The 17,307-nt window shown below is 41.0% G+C and overlaps 1 protein-coding gene and 1 long non-coding RNA gene across 5 annotated transcripts in view; one reads left to right on the top strand and one right to left on the bottom strand.

Annotated features, from left to right (window-relative positions):
- Positions 1–7,669, top strand: part of map3k7 (mitogen-activated protein kinase kinase kinase 7) — a 79,048-nt gene extending 71,379 nt beyond the window's left edge. For all 3 annotated transcript variants that reach the window (XM_077587951.1, XM_077587952.1, XM_077587950.1), the window contains 2 exons: positions 4,723–4,838; positions 5,105–7,669. In XM_077587951.1, the coding sequence (XP_077444077.1) occupies positions 4,723–4,838; positions 5,105–5,285 (297 nt within the window). In that variant the 3' untranslated portion in view covers positions 5,286–7,669. The remainder of the gene's footprint in view (positions 1–4,722; positions 4,839–5,104) is intronic.
- On the bottom strand, positions 613–5,507 carry LOC144065017 (uncharacterized). 2 transcript variants are annotated; one of them, XR_013296942.1, is made up of 3 exons: positions 5,083–5,507; positions 2,493–2,588; positions 613–2,436 (listed from the first exon to the last, which is right to left on the bottom strand). It is a non-coding gene; the product is annotated as an uncharacterized LOC144065017 (long non-coding RNA). The 2 variants fall into 2 exon arrangements; XR_013296941.1 differs by having other exon boundaries at positions 613–2,588.
- Positions 7,670–17,307: the final 9,638 nt, after the last annotated feature.

Genomic DNA, 17,307 nt, shown 5'->3' with positions numbered 1-17,307 from the left:
GCCGTTTCGTTTTATTACAATCAGTGGATTGCAATAAAGGGATTCTTGTTTCAGCATAAACCTCATTGGTTGAACTGTTTACTGTTGGATCGGTTGGAACAAAAACCTGAATCCACAGCGGCCCTGGAGGACCGGTTTGCCCACCTCTGGCATAGAAGCTCTCCGTCTGCTACACCGTGCATTCTTACACAGGGCCCACGTTACAGTAATCCCTCGAATATTGCGACTTCAACTTTCGCAGATTCACTACATTGCGGCCTTGAGTTTGATTTATTTAATAAAGGACAGCACATATTAATGAACATATAATCATACCTCTACTTACGAATGCCTCTAAGTACAAAATTTTCAGGTTACGAATGCCTCGAGATATGAAAGAGATCCAAATTACAAAATCCACCAAAAAGTAAATGCATTTCCTTAGATTTATTTTGAAAATATTGTCAGGGATGTATTGATTCTCGCTTTAGAACCTCGCTACTCTCTTCTGCAGTGTTACCCAACCACTGTTCCGCGGCACACTGATGTGCCATGAGCAATGGTCTAGTGTGCCGTGGGAAATTGCAATAAGTCATACAATGTAATATTTGGAGAGAAAAATTATGAAAATAATTGGATTGGATAACTTTATTCATCCCGTATTTGGGAAATTTCATTGTCACAGTAGCAAGAGGATGAGAATGCAGATACAGGAAAGGCATTTTAGACATAAATAGACAGAAAGAAACCAAGCCACGCGACGAGTGGGGCTGAGTCGCAAAGGCCGCAGAACAACAAAGCAAAAAGCACAAAGTATATGAGATCATTAAGAATTATTAAGACAGAAAGGCAGCAAAAACACAAAACGAGCAAGAGCGGACGGAGCTACCGCTACCGGCTGCCACTTGAGCGGGGTTGCAGTAGCAAGAACGGATACAGACTCAAGAAAAAGACATTGTACATTTGGATAAAACTGGAAGCACACACAGGAAGTCTTCCACAAGCTGGGGAACTTCTGCAGACTGTGACCGAGGTTGAAAATATGAGTGTCACTCTTCCAAGCTTATCCGCACAGTTCCTCAGTAGTCTGGAGCTGAAGAATCAACAGTAGCAGAGTATCACCCCTCGACTCCGTTTCCGGCCTGGTAACCGCCGACAGCTCTTCCGCATTATCCCATAATGGTTGGTCGCCGTTTCGTTTTATTACGTCAGAAAGTTTATCTCACCTGTCTCCTCAAACGTTTCAACTGAGAGAACCTTCTTACAGTGCAAAAGGTGGATCCACATCCCCCTCTCGGCTATTTTCATGTCTGCTGGTTGGTCAGGAACACTTGGTATGGACGTTCCCACTTTAAGGCACCACCTGGCACCACCGTTGGTCCGTTTCCTGTTGAGAAGCACAGTCTCCCTCTGCTAACCCAAATTCAATGCATTTCCTTTTTTTTTTTCTTTTCCCTCTCTGTCACTCTCTCTCTGTCTCTCTCTCTATCTCTCTCTCTCTCTGTCACAATCTCTCTCTGTCACTCCTTCAGCTGCTTTTCCCAAACTTTCTTTTCTATGCACTACTATTTTCTTCATGCTTACCAAAATCTTTTCTATTCACTTACAAAAATCTTTTCTATTCACAATTCCCTTTCTATGTTCATCAAACCTTCCATATCCTTCATCAAACCTTCCACATCCTTCAAATTGGGAGAGAAACCATGCCTCTCCACCCATCATGGCAGACACAGGCAACCCCCCACACTACGCATCCGCACATACCCCACATCACCAACCCTCTGATCTCCATTCTGCAGTCTGGCAACAAACCCATCTCCCTTGTCGCTTTCCGACCCATACTAATCACTTACTTAATAGTTTAAACAACAATTCTATTCTAAATTTACCGCAATTGATCTCAATACTTCATGATTCACCCAATATTTCTGATCACACCAAGACCACAAGTCCATGACTTTGTCTTAGCAGAGTCCCTGACTCTATTAACACACCAAGACTATAAGTCCCTGACTTATTCTTAGCGGAGTCCCGGACTCTATTCTTGTTATACCTACGTTGGTCCCAGACCACAAAACTATAATGTTCTACATACGTTGGTCACAGACCAGAAACTTTTATGTTCTACGTACGTTGGTCCCAGACCACAAACTATTATGTTCTACGTAAGTTGGTCCCAGACCACAAACTGTTAATACTACCGCAGTGATAATACTAATTCAAATCATCACACTTCACGGAGACAGAAATCAAAGGGTGAACTCACGATCTTTCTCGTTCCGAACCTGCCCTAGTTCGGGGGACCCGTCACCAGATCACCGGAGCGGTGAGGGAACGTCCGTCGGGTTGACCTTTTCAATGGAGGATGCTGTCGTCGTGCTCCGTCGTCGCTCCGGCAATTGTTGGCTGTTGGGTCTCGGGTTTCGGCACCAAAGTATGATAGATCTGAAAATACAACTTCAGGAACAGGTTAAGAAAGAGTGAGATCAATTTAAAGGAAATAGGTTTATTACCGGACTGCAGGATGAAGGAGAGAGCTCGAACAGCTGTGAACCGCTCAGTCTGTTGTCCTTGCAACTCTCTCTGAATGAAAAGTGGGTCAGTCTTATCTAGGAAAACAGGCCATATTATGGTTTCTATGACAACGACCCAACTCTGGGCAAAGTCTGATTAATCAGTGGCAGGTCTCCATGACAACAACCAAATTTTGGGCAAAGTCTGATTAATCAGTGACAAGTCTCCATGGCAACGACCAAACTTTGGGCGAAGTCTGGTTAATCAGTGTCAAGTCTCCATGACAACGACCAAACTCGGGGCAAGTTTCTTATGACAATGATGTTTTCTATACTTACAAAAACTGATACAATATGAACAAGCAATTGCCAAGCGACTTTGTCATTTTATCTTACAATCTTATCTTACAGTCACCAGCTGTAGTCACTCAATCACTCACAAGAAGTTAAGAGGACATGCTATGAAGCTCATTTCACTGACACAACTTTCTAAGTCACCAAAATTGCTAATTCGTGTTGCTGTATGTATATTTTTGACCCAGCAGATTTGATCACTTTTTCTGTTAACCCATAATAAAGTCATAAAAGAACCAAACTCCATGAATGTTTTTGTGACAAAGAAGTATCTGTTCCAATCACTCTATCAGAGAAAAATCAAAGTTGTAGAAATAACTGGAAACTCAACAGAGCCAGTGTATGTAAACTTTTCACCACAACTGTGTATGTATATATCTATATACAGTGGTACCTCGACATACGATCGTAATCCGTTCCGAGACTGAGATCGTATGACGAGATTCTCGTAACTCGAGCGGACGTTTCCCATTGAAATGAATGGAAAACAAAATAATTCGTTCCAACTCTCTGAAAAAACATCAAAAACAGGATATTGGATTGGAAAAAATATTTTATTTCTTCTAATTCGCCATCTATTAACAAAGTAACACATAACTAGTGGTTTAATAGTAATAAAATGTGTTTAATCTAACTAAAATTGGGCAGATTTCGCCGACGGGAGACAGAGACGTTTGGGGGCGTGTTTTTTTTTTCGTTTTTTTTCCACGACAACGAACTCGTAAACGGAACAAACAAATTTAAATTAACTTGGATTAATATATACAGACACTCAAACATACGTTTAATGTAACTTTACACAAAACTGAATTCTAATTTTGTTGTAATCTTTTGTTACCTTCGTTTTCCGGGTTGGCGGTTTGCGACGCCTCCACCCTCACGTTCGCTATCGATGGGCTGTTTGCTGTTGTATTACATATTCCCTTCAAAATATTCCGAAAATGATTCACACAAATGTCCTCACAATAGGATAACCCACGACCACTTGCCAACGAGAAATACTCTTGTAGTACATTTTAGCGATCGCTCCGCTGCTCATAAAGACCAGCTCGCAACTCCCTCGTTGAAATGGCTCTGTATGCAACCGCTTTGAACGGCGCCTATGAGAGAGAGTCGCGACCAGAAATATTACAAAGAGGGAATTGCGAGCCAGTGCCGCTGATGTTCTTAGGAGCAGCGATCGAGAAGTAATATAATACTCCTCGTATTAGATAATAAAAATAACAGGAAATGCAACAGCTCAGCTTACCCACGTATTGATTGTGGGTAATGAAATTTCATTCTGAGAAAGAGTGCCATTGCCTATCGGCGTTGTGTGCACGAGTATACTTCATTACCCAGAAAGCCCTCTTTTTGCCCGCGCATGCGCGTTGTGCGTTTCCTGGTCGATGAGTAGGAGGAGAAACTCGTCTGAATTAATCGTTCAGTGCTCGTAGATATTGTTGTACACGAAAGATATGCAAAAAAGCTTGGTTGCATCACGAAATTTTAATCGCATGACGGGCAAATTATTCGATCGAAATTTCCGTCGTAAGACGAGAATATTGTATGACGAGCGGTCGTGTGACGAGGTACCACTGTATATAGATACACAAACACACACCCACCCTTCCACTTACCCACACACACACACACCCACACACACAGAAACCCACACACACACACCACCCACACACACGCGCAAGTATAGGGACAGTTTCCGATTTACACCCACATTCTAATAAATTTTGGGTCGACTTTGAAACGGGGCTTCAGAATAGCATTTCATTGCATGAAAATACTAGGTAATTTATTTGGGTGGGGCGGTGTCATAGGCAGCTATGAATGTAGCCACATTGGCAACTTAAATGTTAACCACAGTATATATTTTTTACAGCCACTTGCACCTTTCCCCAATTCGAAAGAGTCAATGGCGGTGTTTGAGCAGCACTGCAAAATGGCACAAGAATATCTCAAAGTGCAAACAGAGATCGCCCTGTTAATCCAGAGGAAGTAAGTAAGCCTATGCGTTTGTGATCATCTCAACTGTAAATGAGAAAGGGGTACTACAACAATAAGTTTTTTTTCCCCAAACCCTAAGTCCTTTAAATCCTTGGTACTCAACCACTGATCCACAAGGCACTGGGGGCTAGTCCAGTGATGGAAAAGGAAATACACTTTTGTAGCCTAAGTGAGCACACAAAATCGGATTTGGTTTAGATTTGCTCCTACAAAATAAAAAATGAGAGCTTCTTACATTTTACTTTCTGTCCATGAAGAAAGGAACTCATTGCTGAACTGGACCAAGACGAAAAGGACCAGCAGAATACGTCCCGTCTGGTGCAGGAGCACAAAAAACTACTAGAAGAGAACAAGAGTCTATCCACATACTACCAGAAGTGCAAAAAACAGCTGGAGGTGATCCGGTGCCAGCAGCAGAAGAAACAGGGGACTTTGTGATGAGAATCCTGCCACAGATATTATGTACTCCTGGCATCCAACTGAAACAATAGTGCATGTGCACACAAGTTAACCTACACGCACGCATGCACACATGCACTTTCACACACACACACACACACACACACTTTCACACACACACACACTTTCACACACACACACACACACACACACGAACACACACACACACGAACACACACACACGCGCACACACACGCGCGAACACACACACACGCGCGCGAACACACACACACACACACACACACGAACACACACACACACGAACACACACACACGCGCACACACACACGCGCGAACACACACACACGCGCGCGAACACACACACACACGCGCGCGAACACACACACGCGCGCGAACACACACACGCGCGAGAACACACACACGCGCGAACACACACACACACACACACGCGCGAACAAACACACGCGCGAACACACACACGCGCGAACACACACACACGCGCGAACACACACACGCGCGCGAACACACACACACACGCGAACACACACACACGTGAACACACACACACACGCGAACACACACACGCGAACACACACACACGCGAACACACACACACGCGAGAACACACACACGCGCGAACACACACACGCGCGAACACACACACACGCGAACACACGCACACACGCGAACACAAACACACACACGCGAACACACACACACGCGAACACACACACACGCGAACACACACACACGCGAACACACATGCGCAAACATGGGGCTTGCGCACACACACTAGTCCAGTCCAGTGCGGCTTGCATGTCACACTGTGGTCTCTGCATTGGTTAAACAGTAATGTGTCTTCTGTGGTTATTTTTGCACATATTCACAGTGTAATCTGTGGCTGGAGACCAAACAATCACTGCAACCCAACGTTCATTGGGCTTCAGTTAGGAGTTTTGCTTCTATGCCGCTGAGTGTCATAGCAGGCTGGTGAGGGTTGTTTCTGTATTTTTTATGTTGCTCTCAGGACCTGATGGGCAGACCAGTTGAAGCAGTCAATGGCAAACCCATTGTGAAGAATAAGAAAAAAGAAGCCTCTTTTCAGCAACATGAACGCATGCAGAATGCATTGAATGTTGAAGATGGTTGAAACCTGTTAGTAGAAACCCTGATGTGGAAATGTACATACACCCCTAATATTTTCTTCAATGGCAGAGATGACAGTGAATTCTCTGGAGATTTGACATCCAGTATTCGCTTCAGACAAATGTTTATTAGGCATCCTATATTTTTGAACAATGTGTGCCAATAATAATGACACAATTACCATTTATGATCAAACATAAGACGCTTTAAAACATTTTTGTATTTGAGTATTTAAGTGTTGTTTTCGTTCTAAATGATTTTTTTATGTATTTCTGTATGTTCGATGTGCTAACCATTTTTCTGTTGTGACTTTTTATGTGGTCTGGCAATCCTCATAAAGAGGCCCATAGATCAAAAGTTTTTAGTTAGCCTTACAAGTTCCATGCATTATAAATACAGTGGTACCTCTACATACAAACTCTGTCACTCTCGCTTTTTGACAAATTATTGTTTATTAGAACAATAATTTTCTAAGTAGAGGTACCACTGTACAGTAATCCTCGATTATCGCAAATTCTCTACTTCGTGATTTTTTTTCCACTATTATTTTTAAAAAAATTCAAGTTCATAAAAATGTGAAAACCCATGCTGAAACTCGTAAGCAGAAGCCACTCTTGATACTAGAACTCAGCACTGAAGGAAAAAAAAGTTATAATAGGGGTTACCCTACTTCCCGATTTTTCAATTATCGCAGCCTTAACCGCGATATTCGAGGGATTACTGTACTTATTTCATGTGACAGTAACTGGAAAAATGGAAAAAAGGTATTACTGTCTTAAACATTCGCTAAAACAGGTTAATTGTGTGTTGCAAGCCAAGAATGTTGAATGCATTCCTCTTGCAGTACATGTAAAAATTATACAGATTTATTCAAATTCATATTGCTGAAATGTTCTGCACAATCACTGTTTTGTCTTTCAAGGAGAATCAACTAAACTTATCAAAATTAAAGGGGCATTCCAGCGGAATCAATAACTTATTTGATTGTTTCTAACCAAAGAGTGCTGATTACACGACCTCCAAATTTGAATTGAAAAAAACAACAACAAAGGACTGTCACTTATGTGTCTGCTAACTGCTCAAACTATGGCCTGCTCAACTTCCATATGTTACAGCATGGATGATGATTATTTTGTTTGGATATTTTTTTTATGTGGGTGGCTCGGTGGAGCGAGGGGTTAGCGCGTCAGCCTCAGGTCCATACAGTGGATTGCAATAAGGGGATTCTTGTTTCAGCATAAACCTCATTAGTTGAACTGTTTGTGTTGGATCGGTTGGAACAATCCACAGCGGCCCTGGAGGACCGGTTTGCCCACCTCTGGCATAGAAGCTCTCCGTCTGCTACACCGTGCATTCTTACACAGGGCCCACGTTACAGTAATCCCTCGAATATTGCGACTTCAACTTTCGCAGATTCACTACATTGCGGCCTTGAGTTTGATTTATTTAATAAAGGACAGCACATATTAATGAACATATAATCATACCTCTACTTACGAATGCCTCTAAGTACAAAATTTTCAGGTTACAAATGCCTCGAGATATGAAAGAGATCCAAATTACAAAATCCACCAAAAAGTAAATGCATTTCCTTAGATTTATTTTGAAAATATTGTCAGGGATGTATTGATTCTCGCTTTAGAACCTCGCTACTCTCTTCTGCAGTGTTTCCCAACCACTGTTCCGCGGCACACTGATGTGCCATGCTTTTGTCCAGCTCCGAATTTTTCAGCGGCATTGAAGTGTTGCTCCTTCAGCTGTGTATTGTTCACAGCTAGTCCCATGTGCATGACAGTGTAGGCATGGCTGAATGGTTCCAAAAAAAGAAGTAGCAGAAAGAAGGCAGGCTAACAGAACAAAGAAAGTTGTAAAAACATTAAAGTACAAAGTAAAGTAAAAAGGAATGTATTAAGAAATATTAAAATCTAATGAAAAAAGATAGAAAGGCTGTAAAACACGAAAAACGAGTGGACAGAACTACTGCCACGTGACGGCGCCATCTTGGAAAAAAATAAAATTGAACTATTAAGAGTTTAAAATCAAAATATGATGAACGTTAAATTATAGATTATACTAGTACAAGATTCAAATTGTGAAACTCTTTGTTTCTTTTTCTCTGTTTGGTTTCTACGGCATCAACTTTTGGCGACGTAGTCTGTGAGCACAATTTTTTTGCATAATATTAGGAGATTTAAGTAATATTTGGAGAAAAGTAAATTATGCGATTAAAAACATTAAATTACTTATTTTTGCATCACTCGAACCGGAAGTTGTTCAGAGTCCGCAGACATCAACTTTTAGTGACATTAGGTCAGTATGAAAAATTTGATTTTGGAATCATTTGAGTTTTATGTGATTCCTGCTGATAAAACTTTGATGAGAATGACTATTATTATTAATATCGTTGACATAGTTTTAAATTAAAAGATTTTCCGATGGTGGTGTCCCTTGAAATTTTTTCAATGCAAAAAGTGCCGCAGCTCAAAAAAGGTTGGGAAACACTGCTCTACTGGCATCTAATTGGCTGTCTCACAACAACCCTCCATGTTTCTTTGACTGTGTGCTTAAACTTAGCTTGAAAGAATCTGTGGGCGAGTGCCTTCGACGGTCTCTCAGTTGACAACAACTTTTCATGTTCCAAGATTCTCTTATGGTTTTTTTCACTGCTGTTCGTCGTTGTGGGCTTGAAAATTTTCTTGGAGGAAGCTATGGCTGCCGAGTGCCTTCGACAAGCTCACAGTCGAGCCTCAACCTGAACTGCAGCTTGCGGTAGGCCAAATTGTGTCACGGGGGCAGGCGATGGGGCTTGTGGTCAGTAAGGAGGACGTTAACGAGTTGGTCGAGGGGCACCAAACCGAACTCTCAACGGAGGAGTTAATGCAACGCTCGGCAATACACGAGGAATTCAACGAGAAGGCGGCTGAGGAAGCAGCCACCATTCCAACAGCACATCAGAAAAAAAAACGGGTGAGAAACAAACTTTCCGACTTCGTGGAAAAATAACATCCTGAAAGTGTTCACAAGTCGTGCAATCGCCCACTATGGCGACGTTTGTCTTGTGAATTTTAGAAACATTATTAAAAGTCGGGCGGCCCGGCGACTTGAGTGGTTAGCGCGTTGGCCTCAGTTCTGGGGTCCTGGTTTAAAATCCAGGTCAGTCCACCTGTGTGGAGTTTGCGTGTTCTCCCCAGGCCTGCGTGGGTTTTCTCCAGACACTCCAGTTTCCTCCCACATTCCAAAAAACAAACATGGTAGGCTGATTGGACACTGTAAATTGCCCCGAGGTATGAGTGAGAGTGAATGGTTGTCCGTCTACTCATGCCCTGCAATTGGCTGGCCACTGATTCAGGGTGTCCCCTGCCTCTGGTCAAAGTCAGCTGGGATAGGCTCCCTCGTGAGGATAAAGCGGTTTAGAAAATGAATGAATGAATATTAAAAGTCGTTAAAGGCAATTAGATTAGAACTTTATTTCATCCGGTGTTTGGGAAATTTCCTTGGTTGCAGTAGCAAGAACAGACACAGAAAACGTAAACCTCGGTTAAAAAAAACGAGCCACACAGAGGAAGTCCACAAGGTGGGGACCTTCTGCAGACTGAGACTGAGGTTAAATATGCAGAATCACTCTGAAGCTGAACTGCAGTCCTCGGTAGTCTGGAGGTGATCATCTTCCTTGCCTAGATCCTCCTAAGCTGTCCTATCACCTGATCAGCAGTAGCGGAGAGGCCGGTGGGGGGGCTTCAAAGCACACAACTCTCCCGTTGCAGCCCAGCAAGCACCGACAGCTCCTCCATCTGACTGGGGAGAGATCTCACGATCCATAACAATGATGGAATGCTCGGTCTGGAGCATCGCCTCTTCTCCCGGCACTATCGTCCACTGCTCACAGCTGCTCCAAAGACGTCTAGGACTAGCACAAAAAAAACAAGCCACGCGATGGGTGGGGTCGAGTAACAAAGGTAAAAAAACAACAAAGCAAAAAGCACAAAGTACAAAGCAAAGTATATGGGAAAGCATTAAGAAATATTAAAATGCAATTAAAAAAAATAGAAAAGCAGCAAAAACACTAAACATTAAGAGCTTTTTTAATTAAGTGTGTTCATGTGTTTGTTTTCTCTGCTTCTGTTGTCTAACGTTAGCTTCCTGACACGAATACATTTTTCCTGTTTATTCATTTTAATGGCTTATTAAATAATTGATCATTTTCTCATTTTTGTGTCTTCACTTTTCCCACAAAATTGGTACACTGAATTTTTAAGGGTTTAGTTGATAGTTTTGTAGGGACCGTGGAATGAAATAGAGTACTTACATATTGAGTACTGCTCTACATTTTTCAACTTAAGAAAAAAGTTCTGGCACCAATTAATTTCGTAAGTAGAGGTATGACTTTATATTCACGTTATCTCACTGGATGACATTGCCAGCCCTCGCTACCTCAGCAGAGCCGGGAACATTGTTAGGGACCCATACCACCCTGGTCACAACCTGTTCCAGCTGCTGCCCTCTGGCAGACGCTACAGGTCTCACAAAGCACGGAAAAATAGACTTAAACCCCCCAAGCACAGCCTGCAGCACAGTCAGCCCAAAAAACTATTCTCAAAATTAGACCCACCGGTTTACCCAGATTCTACAGCTCCAAAAGAGACTTTCATCCGTGGAAAATGACCTGTGAGAGTCTTCAGAAACAAGGTGAACCAACTGGCTTGGTTGAAGCCAGAAAGCTCCAACTCCTTGAAAGTATGGACGAGAAGATCTGCAGAGGCCTAAACCTGTCTACCTATCAGACCGCAGATGACATACTCAGGGTACTGGCAAACAGATTTGGAAACAAAACAACCATAGCCATGGAGATCGTTAGAGACCTGGAGAAAGCCCCCCCCCTCTGAGATTGGACCAACCCAGGAAAATGATTGATATGATCCAAACGATTGAAAAGGCCCTCAATGACCACATAGAACTCGGCAACATGGGAACAAATCCGCTTGTAATAGGCTCAATAGAGAGCAGATTACCAGAAACAATAATGAGAGACTGGCTAGTCTTCATGACTAACCCGAGCAACAGCGTCAACCCAGACAACCAATTCGACAACCTCCTAAGGTACCTGAAAGCTCAAGAAGTGGTCTTGGAGAGGGTTGAGCAGCTTAAAGCATGTCTAAATTCTGAGAAAAAGTCAGCTGAACCCAAAAAATATGCCTCAACCAAGTCCACGAGTAAAGGGGGATGAGGGGCACAAAGAAAAGCTTTTCTTCTGCAAAACGTTAAAAGACCTGAAACCAAAAGACAAGTTGAGCGCCGTTGAAAGGCTGGGAGCCTGTAAAATGTGCCTCGAGTGCCATGAAGACGAAAACGAATGCAGGGACACATATTTATGTAAAAAACAACTGCAAGAGAGACCAAAACCAAACGTGGGCAGGCACAAATTGACAGAAGAACAACAGCAATAAGTGTCTGAACTGTCCCCCGACATGGTAGAAAAATTCAAGAGAGTCTTTACCAATGTTTCAGCAAGCTCACTTTGCACCGACAAGTCTGCAGAAATGGAGCAGAGTGCATGGGAGGAACTCCCAGTGATCCTTATGCTCTTCGAAGTTACAGCCAATGCGGGTCAGAAGATCGGAACACTGATTGACTTGCGTCTGACACGAATTACATTACCCACAGCGCTGCCAAGAAACTCTACTTCAGAAGTGAGAAGAATCACTCTATTTGTCCATGGCATTGGGGGAATAGTCATGAGAGTAAAGACAGAAAGGTATCAGCTTCGAGTGAGAATCAAGACCTGTTATGGCTTGGAAGAAATAGCCAAAGTACAGAAAACTATCAAACCTGAAGAACTGAAAAGGTTCTTTCCAGATGCCAGCTTAGAGGACCTGCACAAGAGAATTGTAAAATGGCTCCACTTGCTAGAAAGTCAAACTGTATTGGGAGCAATCCAAAGAGAGAGCTATGGATATCAAACTTTCTTCGCAAACAGAGTTGGAGAAATTCAGAAGACCACATCCGCTAATGACTGGTGATGGATCCGGGGAGACATCAATGTTGCGGACATCCTAACAAAAGGTGCAGCCCCAGAGGACCTCCAAGAGGGCTCCACGTGGAAGGATGGACCTTGATTCCTAAATCTGTCCAAAGAAATCTGCCAAAGAAGTCGCTGCCTATGCCAGGGAAGGAGTTAATAAACTCCAAAGAAAATCATTCACAGCAGTACAGACCAGATCGCAGACGAAGAGAATTACAAGTGATGCGCCACTTGCCGGAACAAGTAATCCGACCCAAGCCATAAACGGGAAAGATCAGATTGTCCCACGAGGCGCCGCAAGCAGAAGAGCCCGAGCCTCGAGCACAGATCAAACAATCCCTTCCAAAAGATTTTTATATTTAGAAAACAAATTAACCCAAAAGTTATATAGTGGCTCTGCATTCAGCCCAACACCCACCTTGTTGAGACATGAGACTTCCCATGAGTCAATATAGTAGCTCAACCAAGAAAGCTTATCTACAAATTTGTTTTTCCCCCAATGCTCCCAAAATCCCCATTTCGCAGAACAGCTTATTTAGCTGCATTGAACCCTGTAATTGTAATTTCTTAGTAAGGGAAATGTCTTTTAATCATTTGTTTTTCTTTTCAAAAGGAAAGAAAATACATACATATATACACATATGTATATGTATATATATATATATATATATATATATATATATATATATATATACATATGCATATGCATATGCATATGCATATGCATATGCATATGCATATGCATATGCATATGCATATGCATATACATATACATATACATATACATATACATATACATATACATATACATATACATATACATATACATATACATATACATATACATATACACATACACATATACATATACATATACATATACATATACATATATACACATATATATATATATATATATATATATATATATATATATATATCTGTATATATCTGTATATATCTGTATATATCTGTGGCGGGCGGTGCATTTTCTGGTAGCGCCTTCAACGTATCAATCCAACCCTCAAAAAGTATTTTATGGCTATAAAACCTCTACTGCAGCTACAGCTGCGACACACAAAAAATAATCAATAAATTAATGCACAAAAATTGGGTAAAATCCACTTCCTAGCAGTATTTCATGATTAAATACAAATACTGGAGCTTTTCAGACATTAAAACCAGGCCAGGTGGTGATTTTCCCGGGAAAAGACAGCGATGAACGTCAATGGCGTACGGGCAAACATTGCCCGAAAATGGGGTAAAATCCAGCCGAAAACAGCATTTATTGATTAAATACAAACACTGGAGCTTTTTAGACATCAGAACCGGGCCCGGAGTATCATTTCCCCGGTAAACAGACAGCGATGAACGTCGATACGTCCATACGTGAAATGACAAAAAATGCACTAAAATTAGGTAAAATCCACTTCCTAGCATCATTTATTGATTGAATACAAATACTGGAGCTTTTGAGACATTACAACCAGGCCAGGGGGTGATTTTTCCCGGGAAAAGACAGCGATGGACGTCAATGGTGAAACGCCAAAAATTAAACTGGGGTAAAATCCACTTCCTAGCAGCATTTTGTGATTAAATACAAACACTGGAGCTTAAATACAAACACTGGAGCTTTTCAGATATCAGAACTTGGCCCACAATTGAAATATTATTTAGGAATATAGCCCTATTTGACTCACCAAAAATCCTTTTTACACAATATCCATCCTCCTTTCTCTCTTCCTTCTTTCCTATCGCCATCAAAGCTAATGATGAAAGTCGAGCCTGTCCTGTCAGATTTCTGGCATAGTCCGTTTTGAAAATAGCATTAAATCAACACAACAATATACTATTTGATTGTGGAGCTAAGTTAGCGCGCTGAAAGTGCCCCACACACCATTTTCCCGGCTGTAACAGGCTTGCTAGCTTCGGAGTTGACCGCCCTTTCTTAATGATGTCCATTTTTTTCTGGAAAAGTCCGTCTGGAAAATAGCTTTGTGAGCAAACAGAATCCATTTGTTTTTGCTTCTGTCGGCCATAGTGGGTGGAGTTTGCGATCTCGGCTGCCTCGGGTACTGCTTTGGCCCACCTACTAGCCAATCATAGTTTGTGAAAGCAATGACATGTCCCAGCCAGCAAAATGCTAACGCCTATGAAAAATCATTGTGGGATTGCCAACTCGAAATCTGATTGGTTAAAAGCAACAGTCTAGTTTAATGCAGCAGAGCCCGCAAGAACTGATTGTGAAGGTTTTGAGGCAGATCTGATCTGGCAACAAATAATGGCTGAAATGTGATTGGTTAAATGCTTCAATATGAAAACACACATCTGGAAGCAGTGCAACCAGGGGGGAAAGCAATGAAAGGAAGCTAACAGACCATTTGGAATAATAAGTATTGATGGACAAAATATAATATGATTCAGATATTTCTTAGGCCAGCAGAGAAGGCCTTGAAGGCCCTGACGGCCCGCCACTGATATATACTATATATATATATATATATATATATATATATATATATATATATATATATATATATACAGACACTCCTCAACTTACGAACGCAATTGGTTCCGAGCGATTGTTCATAAGTTGAATTTGTTTGTAAGTTGATTTAGTGCTATATTTTGTATTATAATTTATGTTTAAGGCCTATATAAGTATATTGAAGGTTTATATAAGTGCATTTGTATGTTTAAGGCTTGTATAAGTAACACGCATTGGTTTGTACTGAAAAAAAAAAAAATTTAATAAAATGGAGAGAATATGTACAGTACTGTAGAGAGAGAGATAGATTTATGTATTAGAAACTGGCCAAAAGAAGCGACCTAATGACGATTGCACAGTTTTCTTCTTTTTTTCATCATAAATGATGCAGTAGCACTGTATGGCATCATTCAATTGATTTGCAAACTTTGTGCAACGTTCAATATTTGGGTCCTGCTGCTCGATCTTTCTGTTTATAAATGGTACTGAATGTGCAACGCTCACCACTTTCTGACGCGCATCAAGCTTCGTTATTATTGCCACTCGTTTCAAATGAAATGGCTTGCCTCTTCCTTGCAACTCCCTCAATAGAAGCCTTTAGCTTTTTACCAACCATATTCAATATTGGATGCATGAGATATTTAATGATACAAATGAAAAAGGTTCTTTGCACACTGGAGATACATTCACGCACTTCCGCATTGCAACGAAGAAGGTAGATGCTGGGTGAGCTGAGCTCTCACAGCGCCAGGCGTCGGTATTAGCGGCGGAAAGAAGTACTACTCCGAAAAAGACGCGAAATACAAAATTGGACTTGCGAACATTTTTGGACTTAAACGCAATTTGCAGACATGTTCGTATGTACCGTTGTTCGTAAGTTGAATGTTCGTAAGTAGGGGAGCGTCTGTATATATATATATATATATATATATATATATATATATATATATATATATATATATATATATATATATATGTATGTATGTATATGTATATCAGTGGCGGGCCGTCAGGGCCTTCAAGGCCTTCTCTGCTGGCCTAAGAAATATCTGAATCATATTATATTTTATATACATATACATATATATATATATATATATATATATGTATATGTATATGTATATGTATATAAAATATGATATGATTCAGATATTTCTTAGGCCAGCAGAGAAGGCCTTGAAGGCCCTGACGGCCCGCCACTGATATACATATACATACATACATATATATATATATATATATATATATATATATATATATATATATATATATATATATATATATATATATATATATATATATATATATATATATATATATATATATATATATATATATATATATATGTATATCAGTGGCGTGCCATCAGGGCCTTCTCTGCTGGCCTAAGAAATATCTGAATCATTATATTTTGTCCATCAATACTTATTATTCCAAATGGTCTGTTAGCTTCCTTTCATTGCTTTTCCCCCTGGTTGCACTGCTTCCAGATGTGTGTTTTCATATTGAAGCAGTTAACCAATCACATTTCAGCCATTATTTGTTGCCAGATCAGATCTGCCTCAAAGCCTTCACAATCAGTTCTTGCGGGCTCTGCTGCATTAAACTAGACTGTTGCTTTTAACCAATCAGATTTCGAGTTGGCAACCCCACAATGATTTTTCATAGTCGTTAGCATTTTGCTGGCTGGGACATGTCATTGCTTTCACAAACTATGATTGGCTAGTAGGCGGGCCAAAGCAGCCAGAGATCGCAAACTCCACCCACATGGCCGACTGGCAAAAACAAATGAATTCTGTTGCAGATTTCTCTCACAAAGCTATTTTCCAGATGGACTTTTCCAGAAAAAAAATGGACATCATTAAGAAAGGGCGGTCAACTTCGAAGCTAGCAAGCCTGTTACAGCCGGGAATATGGTGTGTGTGGCACTTTCAGTGTGCTAACTTAGCTCCACAAGCAAATAGTATATTGTTGTTTTGATTTAAAGCCATTTTCAAAACGGACTATGCCAGAAATATGACAGGACAGGCTCGACTTTCATCATTAGCTTCGATGGCGATAGGAAAGAAGGAAGAAAGAAAGGAGGGTGGATATTGTGTAAAACAGATTTTTGGTGAGTAAAATATGGCCATATTCCTAAATAATATTTCAATTGTGGGCCAAGTTCTGATATCTGAAAAGCTCCAGTGTTTGTATTTAATCACAAAATGCTGCTAGGAAGTGGATTTTACCCCAGTGTAATTTTTGGCGTTTCACCATTGACGTCCATCGCTGTCTTTTCCCAGGAAAAATCACCCCCCTGGCCTGGTTGTAATGTCTCAAAAGCTCCAGTATTTGTATTCAATCAATAAATGATGCTAGGAAGTGGATTTTACCTAATTTTAGTA

The sequence above is a fragment of the Stigmatopora argus genome, chromosome 19 (assembly GCF_051989625.1).
Source record: "Stigmatopora argus isolate UIUO_Sarg chromosome 19, RoL_Sarg_1.0, whole genome shotgun sequence".
In the NCBI taxonomy this organism is placed as follows: Eukaryota; Metazoa; Chordata; class Actinopteri; order Syngnathiformes; family Syngnathidae; genus Stigmatopora; species Stigmatopora argus.
The sequence above is the reverse complement of the archived record's forward strand: the minus strand, read 5'-3'. Positions and strand labels throughout refer to the sequence as shown.